This window comes from Apostichopus japonicus, chromosome 9 (assembly GCF_037975245.1).
Source record: "Apostichopus japonicus isolate 1M-3 chromosome 9, ASM3797524v1, whole genome shotgun sequence".
Classification (NCBI taxonomy): domain Eukaryota; kingdom Metazoa; phylum Echinodermata; class Holothuroidea; order Aspidochirotida; family Stichopodidae; genus Apostichopus; species Apostichopus japonicus.
In genome coordinates this window covers 4,649,965-4,669,560 of record NC_092569.1, presented here as the reverse complement: position 1 = coordinate 4,669,560, position 19,596 = coordinate 4,649,965, and the positions used below count along the sequence as shown (strand labels likewise).

The window sequence follows — 19,596 nt, the reverse complement described above, 5'->3', positions numbered from 1 at the left end:
TATTCCATGATATTGGAATAGGGCAACCCTTCAAGTTAAAAAGTTCACAATGAAAAGTTTTCAAAAAGTCACCACGTGTTTGGAACATCAGACAAGAAGAATGTAACATAGGGGCTATGTTAATACAGGATTATAAACTACATACATGAAAATAGTACAAAATTATTTATAACGTTAATCGGCTGTTGTTTTCTGCAGAAAATATACTTTCAATAAGTACCATATCCATCTTTTGTACAAAAAGTTCTTAAAAATTGGAAACGTAGCCAAAGATAACTATAAATGACATCAGGGAACCCTCTGTAATAATAAACGAATCCATTTCATAACAGCATCAAGTCTCAAGTACTGCATTACACTGTGTGTGTACCAGTACAGTACCCTAGGCTATAATAATATACAGTCCCGGCAAATATGGATTTAATCTGGATATACTCACTGCGGTTTTGCCTCAAAATGTATTAAATCGTTATAATTATTACATCAAAATGAGGTGAAATACATGTAGTAAGATTTTATACAGGGAAACCTTTACAATCATCGCTTGAAGGAAGAATAAATAACGAAAAATTCAGAATAACACTGAGGTCCCGCAACATGCTCAGCCCAAGTAACGTGAAAAGTTGATTCGTTAATATATAGGTCTAGGCCAGTACAAAAAATTGATCAGAATGTTCTTCAAACTAGGAACACAGACACCAGAAATAATCTTTTCTTTATTTCAAATAGTAACACGTAGATATTTTTATTATGTCCGGGATTCCCGGGAATGATACCGAAACGACGAGGTCTGGTGCATATGAGATTATCTCAACTTGCATCGAGCTAGTATCCCCTGGTGTGAGGCACAGAGGACGAACGTACAAAACCTATTCGGTATTAAAACATTATGAAATGCAGTTTTAATAATTAAATAATTAAAATATGGACCTGGTGTGAGTACAATATATATATTAACATATTCTTTATCAGTACATTGGTTTCCTAATGACAACACAAGCTCCATAGAAAATGCTTAAAACCTTTTTTTTTAAATAATAAATATCATTATAAGACAATGGATATATGTTGGCATGGTAAGCCATAGTAGTATTAGGTACATAATAAAACTCCATGACAATGCAGTGCTTAATGCTTTCATTTATAATTTCTTTTAACATTTTTATCGGCACAGATGGACTTTCCATTCTGGAGAGTGACGAGCCACTCAGACTTGGCTGCGCTGCACCATGCCTTGGACTTGGGTTACCTTTAGGGGCTTTCCACAAAGAGGATTTAACTACAGAGGGAGGGGTTCAAAGAAAAGATAAAGGCCAAATGATGAAAAGGACCTTTTTTTTATTTTGATAATGAAGGCCGGACACGGAAGATGGGGGAGTGTGCAGGAACTCCTTCCATGCTGACCTCTGACCCTTCTTCGTAACTGGATGAAGAAAAACTTTCAAAACGAAAGTGAGGAAAAAATGGGGGAAAAAGTCGTCTGCCAAAGAACACATTTCTTGATTTTGGTGAAGTTTAAATAGAACTCACATTTCTTATCAGAGAGACATGGGGCTTATATCATTATGTAAAGAAAGATTTTGGCAGTGTATTTTGCAGCGGACTAAACAGTCTCGAGAACGTCGACTTTATGCTACGAGAATACCAAAGAGGGGGCGATGGAAAAAATTTACAGAGGAAAATAGGGTTCTCTTTAAAAGACAGCAATGGGATACGAAGAACCAAAGATAAAAAACTACTATTCTTGGGATCTCTTGTACATCAAAAAAAAGAAACATGGATTTTTTTTTATTTTATTGGTCTCTCATGTAGATACTAAGGATATTAATTGCTAAGTTGAATCTAAGACTATTCTGTATAAATATTTTGTGGTTTGTACGCTGTAAATTAAAAAGTCGTGTGAATGTGTTCCTTTTTTTCTGAATTTATTGTTGGGAGTTTCTGTTTTTAGTGATTTTATTTTTTTTCTTCAGTGGTAGTTATATCAACAGAGTCGCCAACATTGTTCTTTATATTTCTTAAGTCTTTTGTTGTTAGTTGTTGTTTACCCCCCACCCACCCTCTGCAAAAAGAAAAAAAAAATAGTGGGGGAAAAAATCATGTTAAAGCCAATTCTATTAAATTATTTCTATCTCACAATGATAACAGCATTCTACCGTCAGTTAACGGCTGGTAGAATTTTTTTTTTCCTCCTTTTTTCCTTTTTTTCATACTAATTAATTCCCTCAGTACTCTACTAAGGTATATGACGGCCATGTTTATTATTACGTAGTCCAAGGGTCAACACCGATTTAGATTACCTACAGTTCTGATCTTCCATTTGATAACAGGTTTGACTAGCAGCTGAATTTTGTTCAACAATTTTGTTGAATCGTTTGTTCGAGTCCAAACCGTTTTCCAAATTTCAATTTCAGAGTCTATAGGCTTAATGGAGTACTTGAGGTATTTTCCTGTTTATTATGTACAACTTGTCATTTTTTGAATGAATATACAATCAAATGAAGCATAATCCATCCTCCTCCCCCCCATTGTACTAAATCTGTTTGGGTGGGGGTGGGGAGGTAAAGCAAGCGGTATATTCTAATATGAAACATTGCAAAAGTGATATTTGTACAGCTCTCTTTCAAAATATAATATGAATTTTTTTTGGGTCATCATTTTAAACATTCACAAGATTGGAAACATTTTGTATCTGGGAATGGTTAGCAAATAAATAAAGTGGGTTTCCAAAAATGATGGGTTGAACTAATTTCACTATTCCAAATAGTCCCCCCCCCCCAACCCCCTGAACGTTCATTTCTGGAACAGGAGAGAAACTTTCTGATGCTTATTCTATTCAATTTTGAGTTTTCAAAATACTGTCAGAGTTATCAACAGCTGTTAATGGATGATATGATTATGTTGTCAGGAGAGGGTTGTTATGACCCTTGTGGTTTTATAAATAATTTCTTGATGATATGAACAATAGATATAGTCAATTACTATTTAGATTTGCAACAGATATTTGGGATTTTTGGCTTTGCCAACCAGATAACCTTTCTGTGTTGAATTACATTATGATTATAGGTGATCAAACTTACATTATGATTATAGGTGATCAAACTTTTCAAAATAAGTAAGGGTATAAATATAGGAAATATATTATTACATCCTCAACATTTTTGTCACCTAGATGCTTTGAATTAAAAATGACTAAGGGCAAGCTGGAAAGATTCTCAAAGTTTGCCTTTTAATTACACCATTGGGCAAAAAAAATTTGCTCGCATATGGGCCTATCTAAAATTTTATGTGAATCTAATTAAATATTGAAATATTGAATGATGACAAACCCACAGATAAACCTTGATGGACCCACATCCTTGACTGTTTCCAGCACATGTTATCATGCAAAAAGTAGTGATATTTCCTGTTATTGAAAATGTTTCCATTATTTACATCATAGACAAAATAGGCAAAATGTTGGGATACTGCATGACTAAACTACAAAGATATCCTAATTGACACAACAACATCTGTGTCTATTTTGAAAAGCAAAACCGTCAAACATATTTTGTCATAGCCGTGGTGTGACTATAGGTATGACTGGAACTTACCAAAAAAATTGTGTCAATTGGGTTTTTCAATGCAAAACCAAAATTGAATGAAAAGCTCACTAGTAGTGTCTCCACAGGGCCGTACAACACTGCAAGCACATAAATTGACACTTTCCATGGCTGTCATTTCACAGTATTTTAGGTCCGCAGTTGTGTCGTGTATTGTTATCATTATTTAACTTTTTTGGTGGGGGGGGGGGGGTTGCTTTATCATTCACAGATGTAAGTCTTGGATGAATATTACCTGATCTTTTAAAATTGATAAATTTTCCGTCAGTCACATGACAATCAAAATCAGTGAGTTTTGTTTCTTTCGATCCAAGATATATTATTATGTTTAAAGTTAAAAGTCACTGCTCCCAATGTTTTATCTTTTATTGATACCTTGTCTTCTTTCAGTTGAAAGAAAGAGATGGAAAAAAAAATACGATTTTCTTGTCCCTGTTTTCTTGTTTCGGCTTATTCTTCTTCTACTTGTTTCTGTTAAGCTAGTGAAGTCAGCATGGAGTTCAATTAGCCTCATCAAAAAGGAGTGAATTCTTTCCTTCTTTAATATTCTACTAAGCAAGGAGCCATAACGCCCAATTATCCTGCTTGTCTTGAGAGGTAATCACAACTACAAAGGAATAATAAAACGTTACCTCAATTTGCAAATGGGTATACTCTTGTTGTTATCATGTCAGGTTTAAAAATGTCAACTATTGTTTGGACGGATCAGTTCAAGTGTTTCTGGGGTCTCCCATAAATCATCTCCCTTTAGTCAAAGAGACCTCTGACCTAGAATCTTCAACTTTGACCCCGGCAGAACCTTCGGTATTCCGTTCTTGGTCCAGCGGTCCATCGTGGGTCTCCCCGATCTTCTTTACTACGGACGACACTGCCGAGCCTGATTTCATTTTCATCTTCTCCATTTTGTCTGCTTCAGCCAACTGTTCATGAAGAAATGGAATTAAGTTATTAGCTTCATTGTTCAGTCCAGTTTAAAACTTAAACTCTGTGGTCATTCAAATACTACCTCCGCTGTTGATGATATTTATCTCGTATCTGATGATATTTACTACACCCTGACATATACTGAGCATTCGTTTACTTGAACTTACTTATGTGTTCACCTTTATTACACACACATATACTGAGCATTGGTTTTCTTTAATACTAACCAGAGATGAACTAACTTATGTGTTCACCTCTATTACACACACATATACTGAGCATTGGTTTACTTAAATATTACCAGAGATGAACTAATGTGTTCACCTCTATTGCACACACATATACTGAGCATTGGTTTACTTTAATACTAACCAGAGATGAACTGACCTGTATTTAATATTCACTCTCATTTACTGAGCATTGGTTGTCAAAATTTACCTTTGTTGCCTTTTGGGAAACGATAAGCATTGAAGCAGACTTATATGCTACTTTAATTTCCTTTGCTGAAATTAGGCCAGCTCCCAGCTATCTAGGACCTTCCCAGGCTCAACTTTGCATTGAAAATATCTGCCTGTCTCCCCTTTTCCACACCATACAAAACCTTTCTGTAAATAAAGGATAAAACTTACCTGCTTTTCAAGTTGGATTTTTGCACCCAGAGCAAGAACATCTTGCATGTGTTCATACGCTGGGAACAACTTCTTAATGAAAAAGATATTTATCTGGTGAGTCCAGAAGTTGAAATCCCTAGTAGCCTCGTCCATCTCTTCCTCTCCTGAAACTGAAATGGAAACAGCTTTGATGTTTGATACTAAGACCAGCTCGTTTAGGCATGGATCCACTAATATAAAAAAAATCCAAGATGAACTAGAGTTTGACTGTTAAATATCGAAAACATATTGTGTAACAGTCGATTAAATGACACCATCATGGCAGTGGAGTGGTAAATGATTGGTTTCTTTCCAACTGTAAATTAATTAATTAAATATAATTAATTAAATTTTATTAATTAAAATTAATTAATTTATACAATGGAGGAAGCTAATACTATTCATTTCAATAAAGTTTTCCGTTAAGAAATCATCGTGTCAGCTTCAAGGAAAATATTTCCAATGAATCGTATTTCAAGGACAAAGTCGCAACAAGATTACAAGGGGAAAGTAATGCTTTTCAAGTGTTATGATCACATCATAAGCTGTCATATTTTCATTATGATGCAATATTAGTACAAAAATTGCTAAAATGGTCACAAAGTATCCACAATAAACAAACAGCTTTTTATAAAGCTATTTCTTTTACACAGTAATAGATGATCTTTTTTTCCTTATTTTTTGGGGGTTTATTATGATTATAATCTTGCTAAATTTTCAATGTGACATACACAGAACAAGACAGTGGTCACTGAATTAATCTTCGAAGCGATACTTCTTAGCGGTGTATAGTCCCTACAAATCAATACCTTCTGCTATGGGGGGTTCTTCTCCACCCATGGAGAGCATGGACTGTAAAAGATGAGGCTCTTGGGTCAGTGGTTGTTGACCCCCATCGACACCCCCCTGGTTACTGCCACTCCCACTGTGGATCGAGGCAGCTTTGGCTTCTGTGTCTGTTTCTATTAAAAGTAAATATTAAAATATGCTTTTAAACTGTTCAAAGGTATAGAAACTGGAGGACTGTGGGTTGCTCACAAAGACAAAGACAAAAACTACAAACAGCAGGAACATGACTTCAAAGAAGAAAAAGAAAAGGAAGTCAGGCAGAGACATAGATCAAAGTAGAACTTTATAATTGGGGATGTATTTGATGCATGGAAGTTGAATACTCACAGAGTGGATAGGGTGTCGTTATTTGTCTAAAACTCTATTATCATTGCCTAAGAAAATGTTACACAAAACACACAATTTCTGAAAGAAATTTTAATAAAAAAAACAGTGGAAATGGGAACGAATACCTGTTCACTGAAATATGATAAACGTTTCATTGTTTTGAAGTGTTGGAGGAAAATTTTAGAAAAATGATAGAAAAATACTACCCTGTTATCTCGCAGAAGGTCAGAGAAAGTGCAAACTAATCTCTACTGGTGCAACCAAATACACCATAGGTTGTACACACTATCCATATTTTAAAGGCCTTGTGTTAAACCGGTTGCTATGTAGAAAGTTACCACAGAAGATGCATACCAATTAATTAATTAGTATGTTTATAATAATTGATAAAAAATGATGAACTATATGGGAAGAATAAGTGAATAATTTTCATTGCAATTTACAAACTGTTCAAGGTTCTGATGCAATTTGATGAAGTATTCACTTAAAATAGTTAGCAATTAAACAAATTCTCAGCAAACTGTTTATTTTTGGTTCCCTTCAATTTATCACTCTTTTAAACAAAATTTACAAGATTTACCAAATATATAAACAATAAATCAATTTTCCCCCCAAAAAATGATAAATTTCCCTAATACAGTAATGAAATTATTTTGCCTATTCAGTAAGTTAAGTACTTAAAAATTGTTCACAAAAGAACACAGAAATACAATTTACTTGCCACTTATCATTACAATGTTCACCTATCGAGATGCATAAACGGTATGCAATGCAAGTTGGCAATTTTTTGCCTCATGAAAAGCTAAGTTCTAAAAGTTTGTTGACTCTTTTCACATATTTTTAAATTGGCTCAAAGACAGATAGACAGAAATATTTTCACATTTCGACCAGAGCTTGAACTCTCTGCTTCTCTAACAACTTTCGGTTCTTTCATTTCCCCAAAACAGATCCTTGTCTTCTGTTAACTGACTAACCCGACAAGAGAAATTATCATATGACATAAACGGAACATAAGTTTACTTGCAATTCTCATGGCGGCTACAGATGTCTAGAGATGGTATTTTAATATGTCTTACATGGTCACATACCATGGCGTCTGATTGAAATGTATACAGCTAATTCTCGCCGATCTTGTTAAACTTCCTTCGACAAAAGTGCGCCGCTATCAGACCCATTAGTAAAAGTTATCTACACTTAACTTTGACCCCCCCCCATTGTATATACCACGCAGTTTAGTGTCAAGGTACGAAAAAAATATACGGTTCTTAGTCCTTCCTTATTTTTAATACCCCACTTTCGCAACGACGTACTATGACTTTCTGAATTTCTGGAGATCGAAACACCTGTCGATCCTGTTCTTATCTTGACGTTACTTTTTGTAATCGTTGTTGTCAAAAATTAGCACGTTTCTCTCCAAGGTTCTCAAGTACCAAGTTAACCCCCCCCCCCAAAAAAAAAATTATAGAAAAATTGAATAACAATATCGATACAAAGAATAACATTAAGACGGGAAGTAATTTTTATCATTTATGGGGTAAATATTGACGTCTTGAGTTCTAACAATTTCGATACACCTGGTCATGATGAATGACATTTCCAGATAAGCATTTAGGAAAAAAGGAATTCTCTGAAACCATCAAAAACAGATCAAAATATTAAAAGCTTTTCTGGAAATGAAAAAAAAAATGAAAAATGTGTGGTTTGAATGATGTATTGTGCTGCATATTTTAACAAATCAAATTTGGAACTGTGAAGTTTGTATGATCTTTGATAGTTGTAATTTCTGTGGGGTGTGGAGGGGGCTTACTGGGACAACAAGAATTGGGTCACCCCTATGGGCAGGTCTGAGATCTGTTCATGCTCCCATTTTTCTGGAGACATGTTACACTAACTTATCGTTTTGTAGCAATATTTTGACATTAATATGAATATGTAATTATATGCAAATTGATGCACGATGTTGACCTAAGTTAACTGCTATCCTAGACCTAAGAGTCCTATATGATTGGTTGTCACCCTTAGAGATATGCAAATTAAGTTATTAGGTTATTAATTGGTGGAAAGTTGGTGGAATTATGTGTTGTTTCGTTCTGTACAGAAGAAGATTGATGAGAACTCCATTATTCCATTCGTGACAGAATCACAAATGAATGAACTACTGGCTTAATTGCCAGTCTTTAGTTTTAGGATCCCGCCATTACCCGCCATTACCGTGCCTCCAAACATGGAATTTTATGCCCTTTTGGAACAGAGTTGGAGGCAACACTTGGATAACTTTTTACAATTAGTTAAGCCAACCTAGAACTCCTAATTGCTGCCTTAATACATCAAGCATTGCATATCGTCTATCAATTTTTAACCATGAATAAAGATTTCAAAAGCGAGGTTTTACCTGATTTTTCGTTCTTGCCATCCACGATCTGGTTATCGTCTCCCTGCAATGACTCGTGCACCCCTGACTCCGTTCCCTGCAAAATTGTATCAAGAAGAAACATCAGATTTGCTCTGCTCTTTGCTCAGGAAAAAGAACAACCAGTTCCATTTTCTGTTACAAAACCCCATACAGCGACTGCGTAACAATGACTATGTAGGGTACATAACATCTGAAAAATGTCAAATTTTAGTACGAAGAACTTTCAACGGTCCAAAACGCACCCTGGACCAAAATGTTCTTATGGTAGGTTTCTGTAATATCGTGTTGAGATGCACTGAATGATGATGAGGCTATACCATCATGAACAAACTGACAATGCGCAGCTAGATCAAGAGAGAGACAACGACTTCAATTCTATGGGAGTCATTTATATAAGGGCACACATGAGGAAGCTTGGCTACTACCCCCACCCCCCCACACCCTCCCTGTGGTGTGCACAGTTGCAGGAGGGCCTGTGGTGATTAATAAATGCTTAACGATACAGATTTTTTGGGGGGGGGAGGCCTAGTTTTTATAGGAAGATCAACATAATTTTGCTTCTTATATTCATTTTCAACATTTTTATCCTTCGAAATTTATGTCTTTACATCATGAAAATTGATAAGAACCCTTGACTTAAACTTTTACGAAAACACCAATCTCAAATTGTGAGATTTTTCAAATTGGATTTACTATTGGTTGTATTTATTACTCTAACCTCTTGTTTGGCTGCTGCAGGTGCATCGCCGAGCGATTCTTTTCTTGTGACTGCTGACATGGATCCATCGTTACCCCGGGGTGACCCTCCCTCAGCGATGCTACCGTGGTGAGAGGAAGTAGGGCCTTGACTGCCAGGATCTTCACTCTCAGGGTTCTGCTGATCAAAATGTTCGAGAAATAAGTAACTCAGAGAAATAGCTAAAACAAATCAAATCAAAACAAATATGGGTAATGAAGGCAAGCAATATTGACAGAATGGAAGCTTTGTAAACTTCTACGAGGGGGAGCTTAAATACTGGGATGCTGCTCCAGACCTGGCAACCCCACCCCCCCACCTCCCTGGGAGGAGAACTAAGCTAAGAAAAATCCCTTCCTTGTGGCTGGGCTGTTCCCCCGTAGAAAACTATTCTTCTGGAGTTTGACCCACAAGCCCTCTAGCACCAAGTTCCTAAACAAGCCCACCCCCAACCCCGCCCCCCCCCATCCCTCTTCCAGAACCAAAGCCTCCTCCCAGTTTAAAAGATCTAGCTTATCCAGAGAGGATTTTAAATTATGTTTTTGAGGTTTCATTACTCATGTACTTCTTGAATTGAATAAAGGGGGTCGAAGGAGAAGGGTGTTTTATAAATATTTTCGGTTTGAAACAATAAGTTGGTCAAAGAGAGGGATTGTTTTAGCTGCTTCAAGCAGCTTTTTGATAGCAATATAACTAGGGATGTTTAGACATACTAAGGGCTTTATAATTAATGTTTAATTTGGAAATTTGAAACTTAGAACAACTTATGAGGTAGATACTGCTGTACGTATATAATAGGTTTGATTTTTTGTGTTTTAAATTTGTAAAGGGATGCACAGAGGGAGACAATTAAGATTAGATGAGTTTTGAGGTTATGTAGGATCCATTTTTTTTTAATACTGTGCAACATAGAGAGATCGTCGGGCGAATGGACTTCAATGTGTAGAAATGAACTTGTTGTAAATCAAAAGGAGTTTAACCCCTGATCGACCTCGCGAGAGGTCCTACGGGGGATAATAAGTTTGCTTTCATAGGATAGACACCTTTTTTTTTCTTGGAAAAGTTGTCTATGTTCAGTCAGGGAATTGCTGGTAAATGAAGTCTTTTAATAATTACATGGTACAGATAGCCATAAACATACCCAAGGTTGGAGTCGAAGAGCCAATTAGGGAGGGATTTCTTAAGGAGAGGAATTTCTAAGTACTGAGGATTGTGGAGCGGTTTCTATTGTTTGGGAAGGAAGTGGTTGCTCCTTTTTTTTTTTAATCAAAAACTTTTTTTTAATCAATCGGTCATTCATTGTCGGAATTGTTTGGTTTGTTCTTTATATATAAGTATACTTGTAGTCGGGCCTAGACCCATTTAGGAAAGGTTTTTTTAATGGAATGAGACTTTAAGTAGTAACAATTGTGAATACAGAAAAGTTTTGTTTCTTGGGGGAAGTGAGTTGTTGCGACTTTGTATTTCAGGAGGAGATCTTCAATCAATGGGTCGTTCTCGAGGTTGTTTTTGTATAGCTTGGTGTTGAATTCTTCAAGTAGGGTGAAAAGAGATGTTGTGTTTCCTGCACGGAGAATGTGGGAAGTAGCAATAAAGGTATGGATTTTAAGTGCAAGATGAATCCCTTGTTGTGAAGGGATGTCATTTACATATAAATACTGTATAAATGGGGAGTTAGAACAGAGCCCCGAGCAGTACCAGCTTTGAGCTCGAAGGAATTGGAGCTTAGACAATTGAAGTTAACGGCCGTGGAGATGGGAGGAAAGAAATCTAATAGTTGGATTAGGAAGATTATAATTTAGAAGTTTGTACCGAAGACTATTATGCCAAGTTTTGTCGAAGGCCTTTTCAGAATGAAGAAAAAAGAGCGACCGAGTGATGTTTATTTTGGAAGCCGATTTTGATACTTTCCGTAATTCTAAAGATGGGATTTAAAGTTGTACTTTTTGGAACCTGGAACCAGCCTGATAAGGAAAATATTTATTTGTATTTCTGAGGGAAGTCTAATCCAATGATTAGGGATTTTCCAAAGATCTTTCCCAAGACTGGAAGTAGACTAATCAGTCTATAGTTATTTGGATTTGAATGGAAATTGGTTTGCAAAGGAAAAGGGAAATATCCTACTTTTAGTGAGGATATTGAAAAGATGGCGTTGCTGGTAAAACTAACAGGAATAATTTTCAGCATAAGGTAGCTAATGCCATCATGACCAGGAGAGAAACTGTTATTTGTGCTAGCAAGTGCAATGTTCCAGCCAATATGAGTAATTGGGGTGGTAATTTCATTCTCTTTAAGAGGAATGTCGTGACAAAGTTTGGATTAGAGTTCTTAAACTTAACTACACAGTGTTTGAAGACATTATCATAGTTTGGGCTGGTGGGGATGTCAAAAGTGCTAGTAAAAGTATTATTTAGGAGATCAATTTGGTCAGACGGTTCAATAATACAGTCCCCAGTACTGTTAATAGCGGGTATTTGGTATTGTTACCAAGGCTCGGTCCTAGTTTGGGCTTAAGGAGACTTAACTTTCCTCCGAAAAATACGGGGATCCTTTTCCCCGGCAAAATTTAACAAGTTGACTTTAGTTTATTTGTTTCCTGATGATCAATGAGATGGTTAATTTCTTTCTGTTATTAATCCTAGTGTTCAGTCTGGGATTTCTACAAGTACAGTACTTCCTCCTAAGCTTTCTCCAGGCGTTCATAAAGAGTAAAAATATAATTATCTAATGCCAATTTTCTATTATTTGCTTTCTTGAGAGTGCAATTATTTTATAAAACTGTTCTTGACTGCACAGGAGAGAGATCTAGCTATTTCATACCGTTTGTAGGTCGAGTTGATGTTTGTTGAAGTCAGTCATTAATTTGTCAATGTCGTTCCTAAAATAAGTACAGTTAGTAAGGTTAGGGGAGTGGTAGTAGTTGTTGGTCAAACCAAGAGGTCTGAGTGTAAAATGATTTAAGATCATGTGATGGTCACTAAAGCCTGTATGGTCAATAATCTGAATGTTTCTTACCTCGGTGGGCAAGATAGTAACGATGTAGTCTAAAAGTTCATGTCTGTCGTTCCTAGTGTTGTCCCTAGTGTCGTCCCTAGTGTCGTCTAGTGTTACTAATAAAAGAGCACCGACACAATTCAGAAGTCTATGGCACCAATCTGTGGAAGGATGCTGACACACACTATGACGTTACAGTATATCAATCAACAATAACTATCACTAAAGTCAACATCCTAACCCTTGGAGATCACCGAAATACACCTACACCGACAAAATGTAGAGCCATTGCATTTGAGCACAACCGATATTTCAACATAGATTAGCTATCCTTTGAAAGAAATTTAAAACAAAATTCCATTTTTTAAGTGCACTGCCAACACAGTTCTTTCATGTGCGTTTAACGTCATCGCCGAGAATGTCGCAACCATCGATCCTTCCCTTTGACGAAACGAGCGACGTAAACGCCGGAATACTCCCGAAGAGAGGTTCAGAAGACCATAAACTAAGCCGAACTTGCACATTCGATAACGAACAGTATTTTCTGGGTCGTTTCTTACTTGAAAGATCGTGTTCTTGTTTTCTCTGGAATTGGAAGCACATTTTTTTAAGACCGGTTGATTAATGTTTCAAACTACCTCATAATCTGATCGATCAATGACAGTTTAACTCCGTTTTGCCCGATTATTCAGTGCCGCCCTCCGAGTGAATCTGGGTCAAAATAACGATTAGAGACACACGGCTCTGTAGGTACCTGACGAGGATTGCTACACCCACAGGCGCTACTGCTTATTGGCTCCGATATCAGTTTAAGACTGTTTTGACATTCTGGGGCTGCAGAGTCTGACCCAGTTATGTCGTAAAACAGTTCAACGTGAGACGGCATCTCTGTATACAAAATTACTTTGCTCAAAATCAGGGAAACGCTTAAAACTGTAAACTTTCCAGAAAACTAGACATTTTGGCATTTACTAAAGTATAAAATATTTCATGACAGGATCAAGTTGTTTGGCCAAAGGGCTACGTTCTTTAGTGATTTCTTTTGAAAACCATAAACTATTTCTGACTGTTTTTCGAAGGACAACCCTATTTCTGTTTTACTTGATATAGTTTCATGCTCTCCGTTGTGCGTGCCTTGTTTAACGATAAATTTTGCTATATCGGACAGCTTTCTCATATGAAATATGCAATGCTACTTTGCAAACAGTGCCAACTACATTAAAGTCATAAATATTCATAACTTGATGGTGGCATTTGACCCTACCTGGCTCCCCCTGGAGGTTGTGGCCCTCGATGTCGTGGAGAAAGTGGTCTGTGTGTGGGAGGCCACCGTGCTTGGTCGGGGTGTGTTGGGGTCCTTGACTACCTCCTCGGTCACAAAGATCATAGCACATCCAATCAATGCCTCAAAGAAGTCTAGAAAGGTCATCTGGAAAGGACAAAAAAAGAACAACAATGTTAGATTTAATCAACAAAATACTTTACAAGAACTAAAACAACTGGCAGTATGGATAGCAAATTGATGTAGCACCCAACTTGTCTCTCTAACCCCCCCCCCCCCCCCAACAATGACTAAAACCCACTTAAACAATATTAAAAGGTCAACTGAAAGAAAAATGCACCAAAAAATTCATCACTTTCATTATAAAAGTTCTTTACATGGATTGATACAATTAACTGGTAATACGGTCAGTGATGTAGTTCCCTGAAAGTTTGTCGTATTGCTGTGTGTCTCTTCAAACCTGCTTCAAGTCTACTGGTTATCTAGCCATTAGTAAATGTTTATTTTTTTTAAACGTTATCTTTATTGTCAGGCAAGGTGGGGACTAGGCTCAGATGTTGCTACTCCAAAGTCATGGTGTACCATATAACCAGTAACCAAACTCAAATGAGAGATTACATAGGCCCTATGTACATTAAAATACTAGCCAGAAAAGGAAAGGACAGGATTTACAACAACATTTTGGCTTTTTGTACAGACAAACAGTCAGACAGTTTTCTGTCCATGGTTGGGTTTTACATAAATTAGGAGAGACACTAACAAATCAAAACTCACCTCCAGTTCTAAGTTACACGTTTCCGAATCGTAGGCTGCGGGGTCGTCCGCAGACAGGACCTCCAGGATACGTCTGGAGGTCAGTCTCTCGTTGATCAGACGGTAGTCCTTGAGCATGAAGAGGAAATCTCGCATCTTCAGGGTGTGGTCGTGAGGAGGAAACTAAAACAAAAAGAAATGAGAAGAGAACAATGTTACGAGAGATTGACTTCACACTGAATAACTTCACATAATTCAAAATACAAAATTGTCCTAGGTTGGGGTTGCAGTTTGATCGTAGCAGTAACTCTGTGGTCAACAAACCGACACTAGTTACGAACGGACAGACAGATGGACGGATGTATGGCTCATGAAATCATGGAGAACACAACAGACAGCGTTAAAAAACGGGAAGACATATTTGAATGTCAAATTCAGGGTGAGGGAAAACGGCTGCCAGCGAACGATCCAGAAACTATGCATTAGCAGGACTCAGTTTGAAAGTGGCAATTGATGAAGAACTAGCACGCCTTCTAATTAAAAATTAATATTACACGAGAGTAACAATCTAACTGCACTTTACATTTCAGAAACACAATTACAAATTAGGTAAAAAGTTGTGATCAAATGAGAAAATCCAATCACCAAGTTTTAATGGATAACGGCATAGCACCAAAAAACTTTCCCATTTACTTCAGTGTTTGAATACACATTAGAAGAAAAAAAATTAAAGTATTAAAAATTGCAACTTTTAATACCAACTCATTTTCAAATGATAACTTCATATCAGTACCGACTGTATTTATTGGAATAACATTAAAGTCATTCCTGATAAATACCTAAGAATAAATTCCATGAATATTTGAGATTGAACTTTTTGTCATATATACATACCTTTGACAGTGTGCATATGGATTTGTAAACCTGCCAGCATTTATCCATGTAACCTAAGGCGTTGATGGCTCTAGTAGGCTCGTAGAGAAAGTTGCCTTGGACGTCGCAACCGTACGGGATGATGTTCTCTCTGATTGCGTGGTCGAAGCACCAAGCAATTGTGGATTGTTCACTTTCCCTGAGGAGGAGGAATTTGTTAAAATCAGAATCTGTCTCGTATGATAATTATCTATAATCGACAACATTGTCAGTGCATAGCGTAAAAATCACTGGCTTAGGAGTAATGTTGGCTTTAAGAGTTATATGGTTGTGATAAATAAAGAATACATCATATCGAAACCAAGTTCAGAAATCTCTTTTGTATGTTAACCTGTTCAAAAACAAGATCCAATAATTTCATCAATTTTTTTAGCAACTAGGTTCTCTGGTATTCAAACGAAGAGTTTTCTAGAATTGATCAATAAATATAAACAAATTATGGAATACTAACTTTCCTCCAGTGTTTATGTGTAAATGTTCAATATTCATACATTTTCAGTCTTTAAAAATCGTTGAAAAGTAAGATTTGGAATGACAAAAAAACTGAGCATGCTACAATATCACAGCATACATATCGCAGATTTCAGATGACAAACATGGAGAACTAAAAGTCAGTAATTCAATACAGATGAGAGGCACTTTAATCAACTTATAAGTATGGGTGTTTGTCACTTTCACTTCACAAACATGTAAATAAGAAAATACAATAGAAATACAATTTAAAAAAAAATTTGTTGCATATATATTGGGTTAAAAGTTAAAACAAGCATCGGCAAAATTCTTGATGTCAAGAATTTTTGATAAACAGTTAGAAATGCCAATTTTATTTAACTCACTGACAATCTTCTAGATAAAGATGATAAGATAAGGTAATCAGATGGTTCAAGTACTCCCTCATGAGAAGCTTGTCCAGCGGAGAATGGATCTCCGTGGCTCCCTTATCGACAGCTGAAGAAATCAAATGGAATTTGATTGAATTTGAAAAAAACACAGATTAGCAAAACGATGTTTCAGAATAGTCGACAGGTTAGATACAAACAGACCGTCTGGTGAAATTATTCAATGAACAAGAGACTGAATCTAAATATTCATTATGAGTTTATTAATGGTCAGCAAAATAATTTTCCCCTACATGTACAAAATTCAGGAAATCTATTTTGAGTGGAAATTTAAGTTTGAATTATTTATCTTTCTACGATGTTATGGAAATTGCACGAATACTTATACAGTGAAAATATTTAAATGTATGAATATATCAATCATTTCATTTTTAATTATTCCAAAATGAGAAGGACACTCAAAATCAATTGATAATCATTAAGAAGTTCTGTGTGTGCCATGGAGGGGGGAGGGGGGGGGGTACATTCCATGTATACACACTATACAGTGACTCTGTTCCAGTTAAATCTGTGAAGATATCTTTCAGCATAATTTTAAGTGCCTGTATCTACCTGTGCTTTTGAGAATGAGATATGTTACCATTCATCAGAGACAAGCTAACCGTCATAACATTGATAAATATTTCAGATTTAACGGTCAAAGCTAGGGCTAGGGGATGCCTGTAATAGGAGACAACAAGAATGTCACCAATGTTTAGAAGCACGTTCTGTGACAAGAGCAACGCCAAAGGTGTTACACGACACATTTGTTAGAAATTGTTAGAACTACCCAAAATCATCCAAAAAAGAACAAAATGTCCCAAAATTTTGAAAAATTTCAGGAGACAAAGATTTTGCAAACCCAGCATCAAAATTATGAGAAAAATCCTTACCAAGGATCCTATCGATCTCTGCGAGGGTGGTATCAAGGAAATGGAATCGGCAGTCCTTTAGCATTCTCCAGAATTGTAGTTTGGTCATGATGAAGGTGTTGTCGGGCGAGGCATCGTGGCCGAGACTGCTGTAGAAGTTGTAGGTCTTCTTGAGCACAGTGACGTGACGAAGTACCACAAACATTACCTAGATGGGTATAAGAAACAAGAAAATAACCTCTGATAATATGATCGTGAAAACTGAAAATTCAACGATAAATTAAATATACGTTGAAATGTCTGGATATGTACCGAGTGTGGGTGACAAATGTAGCAACGCAAAATAGCAGAAATATATAAATATATATATCAAATATATATTTTTTTTTTAATTTTCAAGAAAGAATTGCTTTGTCCAAAAATGAAAGAGTCGCTGCTAAAAGCTTAAAGATGAATGCAAATGTTTATACAAAGAGGAGGATGAATATGTGAATCAACGGCTGCCGATTCATTCCAATATCTGTGTTTCCGTAACACATGCATGTCCATAGTTAACAATCTTATCGGCCTATGATCAACCTGTTTCTACATCACTTTGGTAAATTTGTATCTTTCATGGGCCTGTTTACAACTTTGAGGATAGTTCCAGGGTGACTTTCGTAACAATCTAGGGACACTTCATAAAAAGTTGGGGCAAGATTCCCGGGACAGCTTTAACCCAGGGATTGTACATAGAATCTGCGGACTGTCCACAAACATTGTGGATGTCTGGTCACTGCTGTTATACCTGTTTACAAAGAGTAAGAAGATCAAAGCAGAGGACATTTATCTGAAAAAATTGGTTAATTGAATTTTTGACTAAAATCACAAAAACACTATAACTGCAGCTAGCTCCCATATTACTTTGAAATGTAGTATCTCTAGGACATATAAGATATTACATTATGGTTGTAAAATAGCCAGTGGTTTCCATTCATAAATGGTCACTAACCTGTTGGAGTTCGTCCTCTTTCTCAGAGTCTGTGCATCGATTTAACAGATGGTCAATGTCCAACGTCAGACTAGGACCGAGAGTGTTGTGACTATCGTCACTTCTAGAGGTCAAATTTCCAGCATCTGTGCCAAAAAATTATGTCAGGATGATTTTTTTTGTCGGCACAAAATCAAAATCTTTTGATATGTTTGAGACCATCAAGAGAACACACACTGATGTCCTGTCAGTACAGGTTGTACTTCGGTAACACTTTGAATTTTTTTGAGAAAAATGGCGCTTTAAACATCGGAAGTTCATCAAAGCGGCTGAACTAACAAGTCTAATACACATATCATATAAAATCGGTTCCTCAGATGCAGCACACAAAGAAAAGATGAAACTTTTTACTGTAAGGTGCCATGAATTTCTAACTAGCATCTTCGGGGAGAGTAATGGTGAATGGGATATGCCAAAACGTAGGGGTTTTTTTTGGTAGAAGTAATGTACAAAGAAAGGATATTGGAAAATTACCAAACGAAATTGTAAGGAGAACAAAGATATGTTTGGCTTGAAATGGATTTGAACCAGCCACCTCAGGATTATAAGTCATGTGCTCTACTAACCGAGTTATCCAGAACTCTCTTGGTGGCAGTCTTTTTTTTTAAATTTTAATAAGAGAAGAAAAGCTTTTTTTTGAAGAAAAGCTTTAAATTTTGTTAACATTTGCTCAAATAGTAATCTTACTGGGTCCTGCTGGATCTGGTGTCCTGGTTCTTATCTCACTTATATCCGGGGTAACCGTGCCATCCATCACAAACTCCGGATAATCCGCCATTCTATCCTCTACGAAGATTCCTTCAAAAATGCGACCGTTTTTGAATGTGAAGATTCCCTGAGTAAGACAGTGATTAAAATATGAAATGATGAGGATGAAATTGACAAAATTGAATAGGTTTCTGTCAATGCTTTCTAAGAATTGCTATATATTGTTTCAAAAGCAAAAATTGTTGCAATATCAGCCTCACCACTTTAAATATGCTCATTTGAAAACTAACCAAGTTTTTGAGACAATTGCAGAGGTAACACCTGAATAAAAAAATATAAAAACTTAATGTGACTAGTCTGTGATACTTTGAAGGTAAGCATCTTCCCATTAAAGCCCCTGTTTTATATTTCTTATTTCTGAATTTCTCCTTGAAATTTTATGCATGTGACATCTTAATTCAGCATGTTAAAGTAGCAAAAAGCAGTTCTGATATTTTATGGCAAGAAGCTCATCTCTTCGTAGGACACCTCTCTGGATAACTGCCCGAGCAGTACACTTCAATGTCAACATCTCAACAACTGCAACCAATCAACATCTAAACAAACGCAACATCTCAACAAACGCAACATCTCAACAACGGCAAC

At 36.4% G+C, this 19,596-nt stretch overlaps 1 protein-coding gene and 1 long non-coding RNA gene across 2 annotated transcripts in view; one reads left to right on the top strand and one right to left on the bottom strand.

Annotated features, from left to right (window-relative positions):
- The first annotated feature begins 1,250 nt into the window (after positions 1–1,250).
- LOC139974433 (uncharacterized) lies at positions 1,251–4,020 on the top strand. Its single transcript, XR_011795481.1, has 2 exons — positions 1,251–2,650; positions 2,720–4,020. It is a non-coding gene; the product is annotated as an uncharacterized lncRNA (long non-coding RNA).
- The window catches only part of LOC139974428 (radial spoke head 10 homolog B-like), a 24,594-nt gene continuing 8,781 nt past the window's right edge, over positions 3,784–19,596 (bottom strand). The window contains exons 9-20 of the mRNA XM_071981582.1: positions 18,931–19,078; positions 18,205–18,329; positions 17,235–17,421; positions 16,300–16,411; positions 15,425–15,602; positions 14,552–14,713; positions 13,760–13,924; positions 9,484–9,639; positions 8,745–8,820; positions 5,986–6,138; positions 5,156–5,307; positions 3,784–4,522 (exon numbers count right to left, since the gene is read on the bottom strand). Coding sequence (XP_071837683.1) covers positions 4,340–4,522; positions 5,156–5,307; positions 5,986–6,138; positions 8,745–8,820; positions 9,484–9,639; positions 13,760–13,924; positions 14,552–14,713; positions 15,425–15,602; positions 16,300–16,411; positions 17,235–17,421; positions 18,205–18,329; positions 18,931–19,078 — 1,797 coding nt within the window. The 3' untranslated portion in view covers positions 3,784–4,339. The remainder of the gene's footprint in view (positions 4,523–5,155; positions 5,308–5,985; positions 6,139–8,744; positions 8,821–9,483; positions 9,640–13,759; positions 13,925–14,551; positions 14,714–15,424; positions 15,603–16,299; positions 16,412–17,234; positions 17,422–18,204; positions 18,330–18,930; positions 19,079–19,596) is intronic.